The sequence below is a fragment of the Eublepharis macularius genome, chromosome 2 (genome assembly GCF_028583425.1).
Source record: "Eublepharis macularius isolate TG4126 chromosome 2, MPM_Emac_v1.0, whole genome shotgun sequence".
Taxonomy (NCBI): Eukaryota; Metazoa; Chordata; class Lepidosauria; order Squamata; family Eublepharidae; genus Eublepharis; species Eublepharis macularius.
The window spans coordinates 186,790,012-186,810,800 of record NC_072791.1 but is presented as its reverse complement, the minus strand read 5'-3'; the positions used below and the strand labels follow the sequence as shown (position 1 = coordinate 186,810,800).

General features: G+C 41.7%; 1 protein-coding gene across 3 annotated transcripts in view; it reads right to left on the bottom strand.

Annotated features, from left to right (window-relative positions):
- Positions 1 to 20,789, bottom strand: part of FMNL2 (formin like 2) — a 271,583-nt gene that overhangs the window by 71,517 nt on the left and 179,277 nt on the right. For all 3 annotated transcript variants that reach the window (XM_054971943.1, XM_054971941.1, XM_054971942.1), the window contains exons 4-6: positions 19,485 to 19,561; positions 15,202 to 15,285; positions 13,897 to 14,049 (exon numbers count right to left, since the gene is read on the bottom strand). In XM_054971943.1, the coding sequence (XP_054827918.1) occupies positions 13,897 to 14,049; positions 15,202 to 15,285; positions 19,485 to 19,561 (314 nt within the window). The remainder of the gene's footprint in view (positions 1 to 13,896; positions 14,050 to 15,201; positions 15,286 to 19,484; positions 19,562 to 20,789) is intronic.

The window sequence follows — 20,789 nt, the reverse complement described above, 5'->3', positions numbered from 1 at the left end:
ATCCCTCATCTGGTTGCCAGCAGCACTCATGACAACAGAGCTGCCACCACTGCCCCTAGCCACAGACGGCCTGGCTGTTTCCCTTTCAGGCCAGTCACGACCTGTGGAGCAGGCCAGGGAGAATGGCTGTTCCAGCCTCTGGTGATCCTTCCCAGATGCCATCGGAGGCCAGCCTATGGATCCATTACCCGGGCAGCCTGCAATCCAACCCTGCGCTTGAAAAGGCAGCATGAGGAATGGCCCTTATGGTTCCAATGCGTGTGCAAACAGGGACAGCTCAGCCTAGGGAAGTTAGCAAAACATGGTGGACATCCTCTTCACTGTTGGCAGTTCAATAAAATCTGTGTTGAACAACTAGTGCCTCCCTGCCTCTTTGCTCACCTGCAGCTGACAGCAGCCCCCACTCCTACCCCACCCCCCAGCAGCCCCACAGCGCATCCACGGAGATAGTTCCCAGGGAAGCAGCAGCCCCCAAAATCCACCAGGCGCATTTGCCCCATTGGGTGGCTCAGCTCCCATACTGATTGGGGGGCCATTGATCCCATGGGGTGGGATCAATGAGGAAGGCCAGCTCTGTCCAGTGGGCTGTGTGATGCCAGCAAGCAAGGGTGTCACAGGATGGCAGGCAAATGGGGTGGGAAGCAGGGACTTGCTCATGTGCAAGGGGAGTGCCATCAGTTCCCTTCAGTGTCATTGGGGCCTGAGATGCCAGGAAGATGGTCATCACAGCTAGGGGAATGGGGACAATCTGGGGGTAGGGCCAGTCCACATGCTGCACGCACATGCCCGCAGGGGAGAGCTTCCCACTCCCAGGGGAATTTTTTCACCAGCAAAAGTGGGGGTCTGGATAGGTGGCTGCCTTCCCCCATTCCAACTGGGACCGTTAACTCAGAGAGTACCGAATAAAAAGAAGTGGAGGGGGAGCTGTGTCTCCCCCTGGATCGATGCTTCTACATGGAATACCAGTCTGGGGAGGAGGAAGCACACATGTGGTGGTGCAAGCATGAGCCAGCTCTCTAGCAGTACTCTCTGGTTTAACAGTCCCAATTGGACTGGCCCAGGTAGCCTGAAGGCCGCCTGGGCTGGATGAGCCATCCTCTCATGATCTCCCACCCACCATCTCTTGAGGGGGGCTTTTGGATCATGGTGAACAGTCTTTCCATCCCGGCACCGGGACACCTGCCAGCAGCTGCGGGGTGTGTGTGGGGGGTCCCAGGGTGGCCACAGTAGAAATTGGACTGAGGTTCCTGTGAGCACTTTCCTAGCAGGGCATGAGCATTTGCACAGAGAGGTCCTTTGCTGCAGCAGGGGGGTTGGGGGCAAGGAATGGACCAACCTCCTTGCACCCACATGGGCATGGCTGGGTGAGGAAGGCCAGCTCTGTCCAGTGGGCTGTGTGATGCCAGCAAGCAAGGGTGTCACAGGATGGCAGGCACCATGGCCAGGGCACAGCCCTGCATGGCAAGGGTCCAGCTACCTGGGCCATGTGGGACAGCTAGGCCCCCAAGCAGATCTCGGGGGCTGCAGGTCTGTGACCTGCCCAGGCAGTTGCTGGTCCCACCACCCCAGAACTGGGGCTTCCTACCATGGACGGCTTCCTCCTATCCAGGTGCCTCGATGTGGATGCCGTGAACATGGGGGCATGTGGTCCCTGGTTGCCTGCTCTTTGGTTAGGGGGGCAGAGGTGTTGATGGACAGCAGAGATTGAGGCCCATGTATTGGCTGCACCTTTGCTTGCCTCTGGTGTGCCTGTCATGGAGGCAGCGTGGCTACTGGGATATGCTGGCAGAGTTGTCAGGAAAATGGTGGGGCAGGCACTCTCAACAGCAGCCTCAACAGCAGCCTGGCTGGGCTGCCAGCGTAGCTCTCTCGCAATAGTCCTTAGGGAGCGGACAAGCGGCACCACAGGTACAAAGGCATGCAAGCATCAGCAGCATGGCAGGCCTCAGGATTATGCTGCCGATCTCAAGCACTTAACAATATACTCAGAGAAGTTCCCCTCATGTCAGCTGATAATCAGGTAAAGAAACAAGAACAGGCTTGGCAAATTTTTAAAAAAGTTTATACAAGAGACTGAAAAATGGAATTATTCTTGATTTAAATATGATCCTTTATAAGCCTGTTTTTTGTCTCAGGGTTCATATACTGGTGACACATTTAACATGTGAGTTGTTTATTTTTACTGTCACTAGTCATTAGAGTTTTAAAATAGAAGAGCCACTTGTAATATTCTCTCTCTTTCTTTGCAGTGATAGAAAACATGGGCATCAGTTTACATGGTTAATTCAAAAAATGTTTGAAGATGATCCCTAATAAAGTTTCAGTGGGCGAGATTGTGCCCTGAGCTTCATTTCTTCCAATCAAATATTTGGGCAAACAAAAAAGAGCATTGGATACGCTGATGGTTTTCATTCTCTTTCTGCTAGTGGTCAGAGATTATGACACTGAGTACATTTATTCTGTTAATTACTATCGTATGTTTCCTTCCACTCGTTTCCAACTGTTCCCTTTTCTTTCCATCAAAGTCAAACTATAAAAAGATGGTTCTGAAAAAAATATGATGCTCCTTTTCCAGCAATTTTACTGGGTTTCTTACTTTTCAACTGTAAGCTAGGATGGCCCTAATTGAAATCTTAGCATAGCCAGGAATACAGTAGATGGTCATAGGCAAGGCAGTGATTTTTCAGGCCTAGATATCCATTTACAATTTATTTATTTATTTATTTATTTATTTATTTATTTATTTATTTATTTATTTATTTATTTATTTATTTATTTATTTATTTTATCGTATTTATATTCCACCCTCCCCGCAAGCAGGTTCAGGGCGGATAACAGCATTAAAACATTTAATATAAAACATTTAAAAGCATTGTACAAAAACATAAAAAAAAATAATAGCACTCTTTTTCTTGACGGCGGCAATACCGTTAATTACAAATAGTGCAACAGTGCAGTTGAAGATAGCAGCAGCTTAAGAACAGTGGTGGGCAGCTCTCATAGGGAAGGGAGTAGATGTTGTATCCTCCAGCCAGCAGAGGCCCAAATATTGTAGATTTATTACATGGATTACTGATATAATGCATGGGACTTTAGCACCGAGAACATGATAAAGCACTACATAAATGGTAAGTATCAGTGCTTTTTTTGAGGCACTCACTGGTACTGAGTATCAGCACCTTTTGGGGGGCTCTCCCAAGTCCTCTGGGGGAAGTTGGTAGAAATCAGCATACCATATATATGAGTATTGTATACCACATATGAAGTCCTGGGGTTGAAGCATATGGTTCAACCACAGGACTTCTCCCATTCTTCAAACTATATCCTTTAATATCATCCATTTTGGTATTTTAATAGAATACTTTGGTGATATTTTCTAAAAACACTTCCATGTTTGTTCAAGTTTTATAAAAATACGTTAGCCTCCGGAGACTGAAAAAGCAATGCATAGACTTTTTAAAGAACTGGTAGTACATTAATCCTCAGTCTTCCTGTGACTGTAGAGCTTTAGGGAACAACTTAATCTCAAAGTCCCTTCTCTCCTTAACCTTTCTAATCACTTTGGCAACAAAGGACTGTTTACCCTCTGCCAGAATTCTCAGCACTTAGAGAACTTGAGCTTCGTATTGTTAGAGAAAGGGAAATATAGTGCATATAATGTGAAGTCCAAAACGTCTGCCTAGTTGTAAATGTGCTGAACTATAAGGAAAAGATGCTTCTGGAATTTTGACTACGTATTTGCAACTCACAAGTTGGCATGAGCCTAAATCTTCCCAGTAACTATTGTCACTCAAAGAAAATTTGTGTGTGCTTCCATGGATGCCTCTCTGCAAAGAGCTGTTAACAATGGGTATTTTAAAATAGTAGCTCTTGCAATTGTCATTATGCATGAAACACCACAATAAAGGAATTCCTTTATTTTATATCCAGATTTACTAGATCTTCGAAGAAAGGCTGCATGTGCAGGATGGGAGCTGATGAAACATTAGAACATGTTATTTTTGAATGCAGCCTATACCAAAATATTAGGGAAACTCTGGTTATGTCTATTGTCAGTTCCTACCCTGGTTGCAGCACAACAATACTTCTGTCAATTATGCTTGCAGGTGATAATCAAAAACTGACTAGGATGGTCGTCAAATTTGGTTGGTTGGCTTACCGAATTAGGGAAGAGACAAAGAGGCACAGATAGGGTCATTTGATCTTAATATTAATTTTTAGATCTTAGAATTTTAAACTCTTATGTATAATTTTAGATGGTACTCTATTTTATAATTGTATTGTTTTTACTCGCTATTCAATACTTTTATTGTACTGTTTGCTGGTCTTGGACCATAACAATAAATCTATGATCTTTATTTTATAAACATTAATATGCAATAAAATGTATATTCTTACTTCAAATGAAGGTTTTTATAGGGGTTGCCACTGGCCACATTGTATGCCCTTCCCCCGAGGTGGTCACCCCAGAGAAGCCAACTTAAGGTATGCTGGCCCCAAGCTGTATCCGAATTTATAGATCAGAGCTAGCATTGTGAATTGGCCCCAAAAGTCCATTTAAGACGGAACAGGACTGGAGTGATACAACCCACTCCAGCTAGTATGCTTGTAGCTGCATTCTGTACTAGTTGTAGCTTCTAGAGAGTCTTCAAGGGCAGCCCCATGTAGAACAACTTGCAGTAACCTAATCTAGATGCTATCAGACCACAAACCATTGCGACAAGAAATTTTTACCCAACAAAGGCTGCAGCTGGCTCACCAACTGATGAAAGGTGCTCATTGCCACTGCTGCCACCCTGATTTTCCCAATAGAGATCAATTTATCTCTGGCGAGTACATGTTTCTTACAGTCAGTAAAAACGTGCCAAATAGTATCTAAATCCAGAGGAGTTAGCCGTGTTAGTCTGCAGTAGAAAAATAGCGAAGAGTCCAATAGCACCTTTAAGACTAACCAACTTTATTGCAACATAAGCTTTCGAGAGATACAGCTCTCTTTGTCAGATGCTTCAGCTGGTGAACCAGCTGCAGAACCAGCTGCAGCCCTTTTTTTTGGCAAAAAACAATGTTTTGTGATAGGGGATGCATGCCCCATCTAGATTAGACAACTGCAGTGCAATGTATGTGGGGCTGCCCTTGAGGACTCTACAGAAGCTACAATTGTTACAGAACACTGCAGCCAGAATTCTGGCTGGACTGGGTCATAGAGACCATTCCATTCCATCTTGTCCCACCCACACTGGCTTCCAATTTGCTTCAAAGCTCAATTCAAGATGCTTGTATTCACCTTTAAATCCCTGCACAACTTGGGACCAGCTTACCTTAATGACCACCTAATCCCATATGAACCTGCCTGGTAATTTTTGGAGGCCCAGCTTCAGGTGCCCCTGCCATCTGAGGCTAAATGAGTGGCAACCCAAGAAAGGGCCTTCTAGAGCATGGTACCAAAATTATGGAATTTCCTTCCAAGAGAAATTCAACTGTACCTACCGTTCTATCAATGACTTCCAACAGTGGGTAAAAACTTTTGTTTTGTCTGGCTTTCCATCAGTGATTCTCCCTGTTCATGTGAGAATCATCTTGTTCATGTGTGTTTTGCTTATAATGTTTTAAATTGTTTTTATACATGTATATGTGTTTTAAATCTTGTTTTATTGTTTTTATTGTTTTCTGTCTCAGGGACCCTAAGTTGGGTAGAAATATTGCTTTAGAATGTTTTTAAAAATAAAATCCTCCTATTGGTGACAACTCAGCCTAAATCTCTGGATGCTCTCACCCAGTGGTTTAATGTACATGTTAAGAATATGAGGGACCTTGTGGGTCCCCATAAGCCAGAGGCCAAGCAACAGTTTGCCTTCACTTTCAGGCAGGGCTGAAATTACCACACAACAATGCCTCCCAGTTCCAACTCCAAAAGGCAGCCCAGAAGTGTACAATGATTGATCAAAGGCACCAAAAGCTGCTGAGAATCAACAGAGCCATGCTCCCTCTGTCCATTTCCTGGTACTGGTCATCCACCAGGCCAAGGATGTTTCAGTCCTGTAACCAGGGCTATAACCAGATTGAAAAAGATCCAAACAATCCGTTCCATTCTGGAGTCCTTGAAATTGTCCAGTCACCATTCATTCAATCGTAGCGCTCAAGAATGATACATTTGAGACTGGCTGATAGCTATTCAAATCTCCTGAGTACATCACGGATTTCTTTAGGAGCAGATGCGCCACTGCCTGCTTCAAGGCTGGGGTGAGGACATCCCATGTATTTATTTACTGTGCTGGTCTTAACTGCCCTATGTCACACTGGAAGCAATAGGACTAAAATATTAAAAACCAGGTCTATGAACGGCTTTGCTGGCAAATCAGCTCAAGAGATCTATCAAGGTTCTATTGTTTAACTAAATGAAAAGTTTTAACACTTTCAAGATTTAGTCAAGAGAATATAAATAAACCACAGAGGGGCACATTTTTGTTAATGATTTTTAGCTCTGCACAAATGGGAAACAGACATATAAAAGCAGAAAAACCACACTGACGTCACAGCCCACAAACGATTTTCATATGATATACATATTTACATAGTTGGGTGTCAATACGCTACAGAATCTAGTTTGGCTAGAGCCGCACAACCCTGGCAATCTTTCACTGCATATTGCCCCCATTACCACGTAATTTAAAATACCTGCTTTTTTGCTAATGAGAAACATACTAGAAAGGCATTGGGACAATATACAATAGCAGAGTCTCCGGCAAATATTATGGGATTTTGAAAATCATTACATATTCAAGAGGGCTTCACTTTTTGTAGCAGCTTTAACAAAGCATTGGCTTGGATCCTTACGACCACAAGAGGAATTCTGCTAGCAGAAGAGGGAATTTCTGCCTCCTCCTTCCTGCTGTAACTTGCTGCACCGGCCCTCAAAGCTATTCTGGGGGTTGGGAGACCCTCTGGACTGGTGTACTATGTGGTATAGAGAGAGAGAGACAAAGACACCAGCAGGAAGGGTGAGACCAGCAGAAACGCTGCATCTCCTGTGTGCCAACTTCATTAATCCCAGTAGTTCCTTCTTGTAGTGCCCTCATAGCAGGTGGCACAGATTGCTGCTACCCACTAGAAGAGCTTTCTGCACTGGTGCTTCTAGTCTTTCAAATAGGCTTCCAGAAACAGTGTGGAAGTCCTCACCTCTTTCATCTTTTGGGAAAGCTTGCAAGGAAAGGGCTTTTAATGAGGCCCTGAACTGATCTCACCTATAGTGCCATCCTAAGCAGAGTTATACCCTTCCAAGTACATTGGAATAAATGGGCTTAGACAGGCGTGACTCTCCTTAGGATGGCACTGGTAATAATTAACAGTTCGTTTGCTCATTTGAATACTGCTCTTCTGGATAGATTAGTGCCCACTCAGAAGGGTGAACAAAGTCAGTGTTGTTATCCCATGATACAGCTAGGAAGCTGGGGCTAAGTAGAGTGGCTTTTCTAAGGAGGCAATTTTTACTTAATTGGGCTTCAGCGCAACCCGTGGCACTCATGTCATGCCAGAAAATGACATCTTTTTCTGTTGCAACAGAGGAGCGCATGCACACGCTTCTCCCCGCCGTGCCTTACCCTCCCCACCACCAGGAGCCAGGTGAGTGGGGCTGTGGGGCGGCAGGGAAATGGAAAGCCTAGTTTTTCCTGTAACCACACTGTATTTTTTTATGGCAGGCTGTGGAATAAATCTATGAATGAATAAAATAAATAAGAGTTATTGAAATCTGCCCCCCTTCCCCTTTGCAGTTGTAGAAATTCCATTTTGATCTAATAAAAGAAAACAGAAAATAAGGGGATATTCCCTGTAATAAAAAGTGAGCCATAAACTCTTTTGGAAGTTAAGCTGTTCTCTATAAAAAGCAACTCTGTGGGCTTCCAAATTTTGCCCAATATATTCTCTGCTAAGGAATGTCCTCATTAATTTTAACACAGCTTGCAAAATATGCAGAGCTTTGAAGATCAGGTTCTGGGCAAGATTCTGCTGCAATAGGTGTAACTGAGGAGGGAATGCCTGGGGGGGGGGGTCCCAGTCTGCAACTGCCGTTTGGATTTTGGTCAGCTCCAGGACACCACAGATGGACAGAATACTGGTTGGAGTATAAAAAGACCTCCTTGGCAACAATGGCAAGGTCTACATAAAAGCCGAGCACAGTGAAAATATATTATGTACTGAAATACTAAATAGCAAAGGTAAATGATAAAATGTTGAATAACAAAAGAATGGCCTGTGGCTTTATTTAGATTTGGTCACAGACAACAGGAAACTGCAGCAAACCACTATGTGTGAGGGTAAACTGGCTGCCCTTTGTCCTGGTGACGAAAAGGGAAGGGGCACCCACAGACACAGACAAGATATAAATCTCTATGTATTTGGGGGACTCCCAGATATGCCGAAAAATAAGAGTTAAACCAAAAGAAAAAAGAACCTTCAAAAACCAGCTAGATGAGTTTCAGCAAAGAAAGACTATTGCAAGCACCTAAGAAGCAGTAAGGGAGGGGGGGAGCAGGGATAAGAAATAAGGCTGCTTAAGCCCTTGAGAGAGCATAAAGAGTCCTGGAGGTGGAAATCTGGGGGGTTCTTTACGGTTCCCCTAGTTTGTAATTTTTCAACATCTCTAATTTTAAAAAAATACACAAGTAAGCTTAAGCATATAAAATATAATGAGATAACCTACATCCCATACGCAGGAGGTCCCTATATCAGGAGCCTTTCGTGTATGTCATATGGTCACCATCATTATAATACATGGAAAGCAGCGTGCAAGAACCTGCTGCCATGTACTATGCAACTTTCCTGGGTGTGGCTTTACACCCCTGACTTACGAGATTTTCCGGCTTGAAGCCTCACCAGCAGAGTGTAAACTGAAGCCGCTCCAGAGGCAGTTGAATGAAAAGCAGCTCTGGTGGCGGCGTTTGAACTGAAGTTGTTCAGGCAGACAAACCATTCTGATGGCATTTTGAGAGATGGATGAACATGGAGGAGAAAAGGAGGAAAAGCAGAAACGGTGAAGCTCAGGAGAAAGGCACAGGAGAAGGAATGTATATTGGTGGGGAGGGAAGAAGGAACAAAGCAATGGGGAAGATCAGAGAGGGGAGAGAGGAAAGGAGAAGGGAAGAGAAAAAAATGTAAGCAATGTGTCATGCACACCTGAATTTTTCATTTCTATGCTACAATAAAATTGGTTAGTCTTAAAGGTGCTACTGGACTCTTTTTGATTTCATTTCTAGTATAAATGTCTTCCAAAGGAAACAAGGAACAAAAATGGAATGTATACAGTACAGATATTAAACCCTGAACACAATACCATAGATTTATCACATTTTAAATTGTGTTGTTTGAAATGAATCTACAATCTACAAGCAACACAAGAGATACAATTAGATTGGTATTCCTACAGATTAGCAAATGCCCCATAGCAGAATCCTTATCTCTGTTAGAAAGCTTCACATTATTTATCCCATCAGAGATTTCACATGGCCCTTTCAGCACTATAAATACCTTCCCTTCCAGGTTTACAGATCAAGCGTAATAGTTTGATCTCTCTCCTCGGCTTCCAGTCCTGGGTGTCCTTCATTCCACTTGTGTGAATCTCTTTTGCAAATCTATAAATCTTCTAATTCCCACCAAGCTTCTGAAGTCTGAATCAGCAGCATCCGCTAAGCCTGTTTTAAGACCACTAACACCGCTTGACTGGTTAATGCTGAACTTCCAAGAAAGTTGCTGAAAGACGTAACATTAAATACTAAATCTCTAATGATTTCCAAGTTGCAAACATTTCTTTACTTTTAATGACACTGGCAAAATCCAAAAAGGGGCAAGAAAACTTAAGGCAACATAGTATTAAATATTAGTATCTTTCTTAAGCCTGCGACTTGCACTGAATAAAAGGTAAGAACTAGTTTGGCCTCCGTCAGCTCTCAAGTGAGCAAACAAGGACCTTATGAGATGGTTACTCTTCCCACAGCCAAGCTAAGTTCAAATTACAGTATTTGCGTGGATCAGATACTTGACATGATTTGTCTAGAAACAAATGATCCAATACTGATATGATAGTAGCTAAAGAAGTGCTATGGCCCCAATGGTTAATCAGAGTGTTTGCATTCTGATTAACAACATGGGCATGGGTTAACACAAATGGTACCTCCTGGCCATTTGAGTAGCATCAGCTCAGCATACTCATGAAGAATTCACACCAGGGCCCCAATACCTATCTGAATCAGCATACAATCCTTAACTGACAGAGGTATTAAAAATATAGCCAGTATGTATACCAACTTCCTGAATCTACCTCAGTATCACATTCATAAGATGTTCTAGGTAGAAACAGCTTGAATGGATAAAGCTTGATAAAATTCCCACAATATCAAAAAGGAGAATGATGGGTATATTTGAGAAATAAATGCATTGTTAGTGAAATGCTAGTTATATGACAGTAGCATATTTTTTTCATTTTATGTAAGTACTTCTGTTTGGTATTTGGGGAATACTGAAAAGCAATAGGAGGCAGACATTAAACCAGAAGTACTATGTGATTATTACAGAACCATCAGCAGTGTCTGTGATGAAGAAGTGAGCTATGCTGTCATTACATTAATCCTACTTAAAACTCAAAAATGAATGGTAGTTCTTACTACAAAGACTTGCAAGTATTACTGAGATATATGTAATAGCTTCACATATAGGTATGAATAGAGACTGTGAACTTAGAAGGCAATATCAAGCAGCAATGGTGCCCAGATGCTATTAATTTTCTTAGAATATTCATCCCAAGGAATATTAAGGACATGATTTTGTTGAATTTTAATAAACTGATCTTGTATACATCCTTGGATTTGGATAAATGTGGCAAAGTAAATACACTCAACATAAATATTTTAGCTTGAATTATATATGTTATGCATGAAACCCCTTTTTATATACGTTGTAGACATATTCATAAAATTAATACTTTGTTTAGGAAATTTAGGTGGGAGTTCAACACCTCCCAAGATTTCTTTAAAGAAGATGTAACTTTCAAGTAATGAAGGAGGATTTGGTCTTGGGACCATAGTATTTATCATCAAGCATATTTGTTAGCATGTATAAATTATTGGGATCCCTCCCCACAATTGGAGTATCTATCTTGGGCTCTTTTGGAGGCTTCTTTTTAAGTGGAATGCATTGGTGCCTACTCATGTTAAAATGGATTTTGTTCCTCCAACAATTTCTACAGCTAGAGAGGTAAGGCAAATAATATCACAATAATATCAATTTGACCCATTCTCATATGCAAAACCAACATTATGATCAAATCTAGATTTAAAAATTGGGAAGAAGTCTTTCTTATGGAAGGCTTGGACAGATAAGGAAATTTTTACTTTAGATCAATTTATAGGTAACAACGATGAGTTCTTGTCATTTTTTCAACTGAATGGCAATATTTATAATTGCAACATTTGTTGGTGTCCAAACATGGTCCAGTAGCTTGGAGTGTTTCAGAATTTCTACCACTTTTGGAGATTCTTATTGAATCAATACAGAAAGCAAAATCTACAATATTTGTACATAAATATTTGAGGTCAGTTAATAAATATAATACACAGAGCCTTAGAGATTAATGGAATAACAAACTGGAGCGTACTGAGATAAGGATTTAAGCCATATACCTGTTGCTACTATGAATCTCCAGTTGCAACTTATTCAGCAAAAAAAAATATTTAGCACATACTGAACACCACAGCATCTTTTTGCTAAAGATTTACAAATGATGTCTAACTGTTGGTGGTGTAATTCACAAAATCCATCGCTTAAGCATATGCTTTGGCCATGTTTAATCTTTCAGCCCTTTTGGGAGGAAGTTATTAGTTATATTAGTTTTGTGTTAGAAAACTCATTCATTTCTGAGGATATTAATGTAGGAGTGTGCAGGGACAGAAAGATTAGGTTTTCCTGCTTTGGAATTTCTGGAGCAGGAAAAAGAATCGGAAATATGTGTTTCGGAAACCACTTACTGCTCCGCTTCAGTAGGCTCCGAGAAGATTCAGAGCACACCAAAATTTTCTGTCCCACCACTTATTTCACCCAATGGGAGGGAGAGGAGGGAGTTCCCTCCTCTCCCTCCCATGGGGGGGAACTAAGTGGCAGGGGGGGTCTTCTTGTGCTTCAGCTGGCAGGTGCAGAGGGGATCCCTCTCGCTTGCCACCTGGTTTAATGGCTTTTTCCCTGCCACTTGCAAGCTACAAGGGCCCTTCCCGTGCTTCAGCTGGCAGGCGCAGGGGATCCCCCCACCTGACAGCTGAAGTTTAAAGGGTTTGAAAGCACCTCGAAGCTTCACGAAGCAATCCGAATAGCTTCAGGAAGCTTTGATTCAGCATTTCCAAATTGGGACCAGCATGCTGGGCCCAATTCGGAAATCCCGAATCTTTACAAATGTTGCGCACAGGGCTGGGCACAGCAGGCAGGAGGCTTACTGGTACTGCAGGGCTGAACACAGCAGGCAGGAGTTCAGTATTACAGAAGACAGCAAACCAGGGTCCAGGAGTCAGGCCAGGTGCCAGGGTCAGGCTATCAGTCAGAGAGAGAGGGGCAGGCAGAAGAGTAGTCAGTAGGCAGGCCAAGGTCAAAGTCCAAGCAAGCAGTAGAGCAGGGTACACGAACGTCCAAGTAGCAGGGAGTGGCGAGCTGAGTTGCTTCCACGCTTGGTTTCCTCAGCGTCTTCCTTTATTGCTGTCCTAATGAGGGACAGCTGTTGCCTCTCCCTCGAACAGCTCAGCTCGGCATTGTGCTTGCAGACGGCCACTCCTACGCCTCTCCAGGAGCACTGCCTTATCTCTAAGTTTCCTCCTTTCAGCTGGCCCCAGAGGCTCGGATTTCGCTCTTGCCCTGGGGGAGTCTTTGTCTCTTACAGCCTCTGTGGAGGTTTCTGGCTGTTCCTCGTCCCTGACAGTCTCTGCAGAAGCTCCAGGCTGTTCTTGCTGAATTCCCTCTGGAGCAGCAGCAGTGGTCTCTGACTGCTCCTCCTCTCCCATAGCTTCTGCAGGGGCTTCCGACTCTAGAGGAGATCCTGCTGGCCCTTCCTGCTCATCTTCTGAGGAGGACTCTGAGGAGGACTCTGAGGCACTAGGTAAGGTGGCCAGTCGGGGCTGGGGCTGACTCATGACAACAAATCGGGTCCAATTTGGGTATTTATCCCGAATTGGAAACCCGAATTGCACATCTCTATATTAATGTACTGTTTAACTACTTGCCTGTCTCTTGGAATCTAACCAATGGTCAACGGAATCTAACCAATGGTCAACCAAGGGGGAAGATCTGGGAACCCCAGAAGCTGTTCCATCACTGAAACTATGCAGGTACAGACTCCAGTAAGTAATCTGGATAGAAGACTTCTGGAAGTTCCATGAAAGAAGCATGTGTGTATATAAACACTATCTATCTGTGTAAGCACACACACACAAACACACACATAATAAATGCCACATACAATGAGCTCAACACGTCATCTATGTTAGTACTGTTGGTGTTCACTCTACTGGGTAACAAGAGCTCTCCAAAGTGCTGATTTTTTTAGTAATGTAACCAAAGATTTTTTCAAACTGTTCTGCAGTTTTATGATATAAACAAAGAAAGGGACTCTCTTGAGGACAGAATAATTGTATGTCATGTAGTCAGTTGTTCATAAAAACACCACAAGAAAAACGTAAACTCAACTCATTTCAAGTTTAAAATATATATTATTCTCCTCAGAGCATTTTCAAGTTAACAGTGGAAATGATTTCTGAGACTTGGCTACATGGTTGTCAAAATAATAGTTTAAGGAATATGGTGCTCATCAGGAAAATTAAAATTAAAATAATCCTTTCACCTTCATGAAGCCATTTTTATTTCCCTTACCGTAGAGTAGAATGTCTGCCAGAGCGAGAAATACTGTTGCCAACAGGAGAGGGCAAATTACTTCCTCGATGTAGATCTTCAATGGATCGGCTCCAAGGTTTAGACTTGTCTACTGAATTTTCCATATTGTTTTCCAAGCTTTCAAAGTCAAATCTAAAAAAGAAATTTTAATGCAGTTTTGAAAAAGAAAGAGGGAAGGGGGGAAGCGAGGAGAGCCGTAGATCGCTTTTTCCTTCTTGCTGCTGAACATCTGCAGATTTATTATGTCCCAACAGATTACAGTCAAGAAGAGAGCAACAGAATACACTGTTAACACATTTCCCCTTGAGCTGGAACACAGTGCTAGTTTCATGTACACTTCACAGTAAATTTGGATCCTGAAAAATAGAAAAGGCCAGGGACAGAGTTGAGCGAGAATCTTACAACCTGACAGTCTTTTCCTCACTTCAGTGCAGCTCAATTTGTTGCAGACAACAAATCTCCAATGCTGCAACAGAGATGGAATAATTGGAATATCTTTATTTTCTTTAATAAAACTAGGAACTAGGTGTTCTAATTTAGTTTCATTAGTCCATAAGCAACGAAGATCAATATATTTGCCACAGACTAACTCCCAACTATACATCACACTTTACTGTAATCATTACAGTTCTTCCTTGGTTTTATCAGTCCTTGGTCAAAGCTTGACGTTTAAATAAAGACGGCCCTCTATCAGTGCCATCCTAAGTCGAGTTAAAACCTTCTAAGCCAATTGACTTCAGTGCACTTAGGCAGATGTAACTTTGGTCAGTACTGTGCTCTCTCTCTCTCTCTCTCTCTCTCTCTCTCTCTCTCACACACACACACACACACACACACACACAGGTTATTGTCAAAGTTACCTTGACAGGGAAGAGTAAATGACTTGCAAAGTTGTCTTCTCATTTAGTTTTGGCTCAGAATTCTTTAAAACAAATATAGTTTTGTTCCATGTGCTATTTTTCCGACCACAATAATGTTCTAAAAACATGCCATTCGTTTAATTGTAATTAAAAGAAAATCCCAATCATGTAAGACCGTTACAGTGTTATACACATCCAGACAAAAAAAAAGCTGTAGCCCCAATTCACAGAAAAAAGAATTAAGCAGAAGCAGGCCGAAGTCTCATGTTGCATTTGTGATCCTAGCATTCAGGGCTCGAAAGCATAGCCATGATTACTTTGCTATGGCTGGCCTGCCAACTTGTCACAACCCTTCACCATTTATGGTGTAAACTTTAATATGTTTTTCAGTCTGTGAATGAATTAAAGTCCGCATTTTACTTACGTGACGGCATACTGTGCAAATGACAAATACTCCACCAAGACATCCAGGCCTTTGTTCTCCTCATTTAAAAACTCCCGGACCCATCTGTTGGGGGAGGGGAGAGAATTACTCAAGATTAGCATATTTGCATTCACAGAATATTTATCAGCAAATCTACAAAAAACATTTCTTATAAGAAAGAAATAATGCAAAAACTATTCATTTCCTCATTTAAGATCTTTTACAGTGAAATCCTAAGCAGAGTTTTTATTTATTTATTTATTTATATTTAACTAAAAGTTAACCTAAAGTGAGGAGAGAAATGTGGGGAAAAGAGAGGGCTAATATCCCTTGATAGTTCTTTTGTTTTCTTTTTCTTTTTCGTAATAATAACCACAATTTCTCACAGTGCATGAGGGACCCTTTACTGGAGATGTGAAAGTTTTGAGTACAGCAGTACAGAAAAGCTGTAGGTGGAACTAGAAATAGGGGAAACCAGAAGTCCTAATGCATGCATAGAATTCTCCACACAACCTTTGGATCTAGGCCAATTTATCTGAACTTTATTATAAGTAATTTTGTATTTTGATATGTGTCACAGTTTTCTTCTTTTAGCTAAATGACATTAACTATGCTTTTTTTGGGCAAAACATCAGTATTTTCAACAGTCTTTTGATAAGACAACTCAAAGAGCTCTTTTATTTTAAAAAAAAAAACCTGAGGAATAATGTAAACCTGAGTGTTTTGAACACCACATGAGGGAGAATATCGCAATCCAGTGCGAACAGCAACTTTGTAAGGCAACTTGGGTCAAAACAACCACTCGTCCATTGGCATGACCATGGTTGAGCGGGGATCTGAGAAACCAGGAGAATTAGCAGAATTAACAGGTATTTAATGCATCTTGAGAATGTTCAGGTGTGTTAATATGTTTGTTCAAGTGTTCCTTAGAGAGAAATAATATCATACAACAGTTTACCGGGGGAAGAATAAAAAGGTTCATTTGAAGGTGCATGTCAGTCCTTGGCAGGCAGATCCCCCAAGTTCTCCACAGCAAACACGCAGGTGTATTCGTTGAAGTAACTTTATTAGAGATTCATCAAGTTCAAGGTGCTTAGACAACTGAATTGGCAGAAGTGACGTGAATGGGGTCGGTAGTGTTAGTTATAGGGAAGGTTCCTGTCATCAGGATTAGGGACTGTTAAAGTTTGGGTGCGAAGGAATCAGAGGGGGGTGGAATGAAGAGGAGAAGCTAGGTTTAGGCTAGTTAGAACAAAGAATGACATCATCTCCGTTCCCAAGAAGGATACATTTCGAGCCGGCCGCAGCCGGCCTTCAAGGACACTTGCTGGAGGCAGCGGGGAAAGAGAAAGTAAATACTTGCAAGATAACCTACTGCCTTAACATCAATAAGAAACTTCTCATGCCCTCAGAGGACCAGTACATAACACAGAATACATTCATGGGTGATATGCAGACAGGCATGCATGACGGTGCACTTTCCAATCTTTATAGGATTCACCTTCCTGTAACTTTTTGTATTGTTTCACACTCCAGATAATGTTCCATTTTTCTTCTCTTTGACTGATACGAAACTTTCTTTTCTGAGTAACACTTTTTAGTGTGTCCCATCCTTTACCAGACCCTGACTATGCTTTCCTCAGAAGTACAATTTGCCAATGAAGCTGACCTACGTTTTCTGCCAACATTCACTATTCTGACAATCTTTTATATATATATGCATAGAAGGAGGTGTAGAGGATAGAGTGTTGGGCTAGGTTCTGGGAGACTCCAGTTCGAACCCTTACTATAACAACAACAACAACAACAATGAAAACAACAACAACAACCACATTCGATTTATATACCGCCCTTCAGGACAACTTAATGCCCACTCAGAGCGGTTTACAAAGTATGCTATTATTACCCCACAACAAACACCCTGTGAGGTGGGTGGGGCTGAGAGAGCTCCAGAGAACTGTGACTAGCCCAAGGTCACCCAGCTGGCTTCAAGTGGAAGAGTAGGGAATCAAACCCAGCTCCCCAGATTAGAGTCCCACGCTCCTAATCACTATACCAAACGGGCTCTTCTACCACGAAAGTTCACTGTGTGACCTTGGGCCAGTCATATACTCTCAGCCTAACATACTTCAAAGGGTTGTTGTGAGGATAAAATGTACTTCAATGGGCTCAGACTGGAATGACTCTGCATAGGATTGCACAGTTTGAGTCCCCATTGGGTAGAAAAGACAGGGATTAAATTAAATTAAAACAGAAATAGGCTTCAGGTTACATCATTTGTTTTCAGATGGCTAAAACAAGCCCAGACCCAGTCTACCAAACAACTGTTTTACAAGTCAACTTCACAACATGCTGATGTAGAAGGGAAACTAACTTTAGCCTTTACATTATAAAGCAGTTACCTCCACTTAGTAAAGTTGTTTTCTAGAAATTCTGAAGCCTTATAAAATCATTTTATTACATAAAAATTTAGAAGAAAACATCTTACAGTAACTGTTCTATCATAGAAATAGCCACGTGAATAGGAAAGCATGGAGGTAAGCCATTGGTCTGCAAATATTGGATGCAGGGGCTACCATCTGCTTACCATCTGATTCCATTATTACATTGAAACTGGATTATTCCAAAACATACATATTTGTGGATTATTATGTGAGTATTGATTGAAGGAAAAATGACAACCCATTTCAAGTTAAGTGAAGATGTGACCATGGAAAGTCGGCTTGTGGCAAACATTTTATCATATATGGAAGGATGATCTTTATTTGTTGTCTCAGACACAGAAAGCTGCGTATAAAGAATATAATTAAACTATCCGTTATACTGATTAAAGGAAGTTGAAAAAAATCAACCCATATGCAATCTTCCAAAAACTGTAAGAATAGAATAACATGCTGACAACTTCTACTGAATATTTAGGTAGAGAAATATTTCTGAAGTTTGGAGTTTCACTGATGACAAACTGGGGCAATTGCTTGCAGATTTTGCTGGCATGCAGTCTCAAAGGCAGTGCCTAAACATTTGTTTCTCTGCCAACTATGTATTAGAAATGTTGGCCCAGCTCTCAATGTGCTTTGCAAAAGGTGAGAAGGGACTCCCAGACCTTTCATGTAAAAGGTTCCTGGCAAAATGGGGGAGGACAACACAAACATACTTGAAATATAGCTTTTCTTTGAAATAAATATGCAGCTGTTGAAATATCTGTTCCAAATGTATCACTGCTGGGGCAAAACCAGATACTTCTATAAAATAAGGCCCTATCATGCAGTCACAATGCCATATTCTATAGCAGTGGTTTTAAAACTGTATCCAGGTAACCATGAAGATCCTTGGAAACTTATCAGGGGTTCCTTAATGAAGTCAAGTTACCCTGAACAACTGTTTGTCCAACAGGGGACTGTTGAATATGCTCTGGGCCTTCCTCAGTTGATATGTAATGACTAAGAGGCTTATGCCCAGGGCTTTGTTTCTGGGAAAAGAGGTGGTAGAACTCAGTGGGTTGCCCTCGGAGAAAATGGTCACATGTCTGGTGGCCCCGCCCTCTGATCTCCAGACAGAGGGGAGTTTAGATTGCCATCCATCTAAACTCCCCTCTGTCTGGAGATCAGGGGGCGGGGCCACCAGCCATGTGACCATTTTCAAGAGGTTCCGGAACTCCGTTCCACTGCGTTCCAGCTGAAGAAAAGCCCTGCTTATGCCCTACGTTAAAAGAGAGTATACCCCATATATAGTAGAATCTTTTGGAGTACTGGGGTTCCATGGCAAATACTCAAGGATTACGATCTAAATTTGACAAGGTAGGGGGCAATCTCTGATCAATCTCCTGCTTCAAAAAAAGGGGGAATGAAATTCAGGGTTGCAAGAGAGAGGGGACTTTCTCATTCTCCTATTGTTGAAATCCTTGCTCACTTAAGATATTATTTGCCTGAGAAGGGGGGGGGGACAAACACCTGTATGTTTCTGCCCACAGGCACACAATAACTGGGGAGGGGGTGCAGAACAGGAAAAAAGCATGGGGCAAAGAATATAATCCCCACCGCCACTTCTTTCACTTGATTCACCACTACCAAATGCAGTTTAAAACTGAAGTCTGAGATTCGATCCTAAATCACCTCTAGTCAGCCAGGATTTGCTGGAGATGGAAAGTCTGAAAATCACTGCTGTGAACTATTTATTTAGGGGAGACAGATGTGATCACTTTAGAAGGGATTCCCTTTAGCTGGATGGTGCCCAATGTTATGCGTTCAAAGGTCACTAGAAAAGAAATAGTAAAAGATTCTTACCCAATGTGATTGGTTCTTAAAGAAATTTCTAGCTCTCGTAATACTTGGGTAGATTCTTGAACTCTCCTCCTAAATTTCTACATGTTGCAAAAAGAGGAGAAAAAAATAACAGCTGAGTATCATATTTAGATGAACAATGCCATATATAAAATTCAGAAATAAATGAAGTTGAGATAATACATATAATTTTAAGGTACACAGTACATTCCCAGCTCTAGAACTAGTAATTAGAAAGCTCTTAAAATCACTATATCCTAAGCATTTTCCAATTCCCTCTTTTTAAATATATGGTAAGTAAGTATTCCCCATTACTATGCATGGATGTGAAAGTTGGACAGTGAAGAAAGCTGACAGGAAGAAAAATTATTCATTTGAAATGTGGTGCTGGAGGAGAGTTTTGTAGATATCATGGATGGTCAAAAAGACAAGGGGGTTCTAAGTCAAATCAAGACTGAATTCTCCCTAGAAGTTAAAATGACAAAACTGAGGCTATTGTACTTTGGTCACATTATAAGAAGACAAGATTCTCTGGAAAAGTCAATAATGCTAGGGAAAGTGGAAGGCAGAAGGAAAAGAGGAAGACCTAAAAAGAGATGGCTTGACTCAATAGAAGAAGCCACGTCCTCCAGTTTGCAGGATCTGAGCAAGTCTGTTAATGATAGATCATTTTGGAGGTCTTACATTCATAGAGTTGACCATCATAGGTCAGAGGCGACTTGGTGGCACAAACAAATAATATATGAAATAAATTTAGAAATAAATCTTTCCACAGAATGTTTTTGTCCAGAATAAAAGCTTTGATTCACTAACGGCTAAAGTCTAGATCCTGCAAACTGGAGGACGTGGCTTCTTTTATTGATCTAGTGATCTAGACTACCTTAGGATGATAGAGAGCTCAGCCCAAAGTAGTTTGGCCACCTGTATGGATTTAATTATTCTCAGGGCAGGAAGTCTATCTCAGGTAGTTTGATCATATGCAGTTCAGTCATATGAATAGATGGTTTGTGATACAAATTTTTGCCAGCATTGTCATCATCATCGCCCCCTCTTAAAATATGTAAAAAAAAAAAAAACCAACCTATGCTCTCATCTTTACCTTGAACAGGTATGAGGTAATTTGCCTTAAATATAGCTTACACACTGATTTACTTCCCATATGGATTGAACTATAAATGCAGGAGGACAAGTAGCACTAGGTGAATGACTTGTCAGAGACTGCTACTTACACAGTGTGCAGGTAGGACTAGAGGTTACCTATCCAGGTTAAAACAGAGTTACACTTACCCGTAACTATTGTTCATTGAG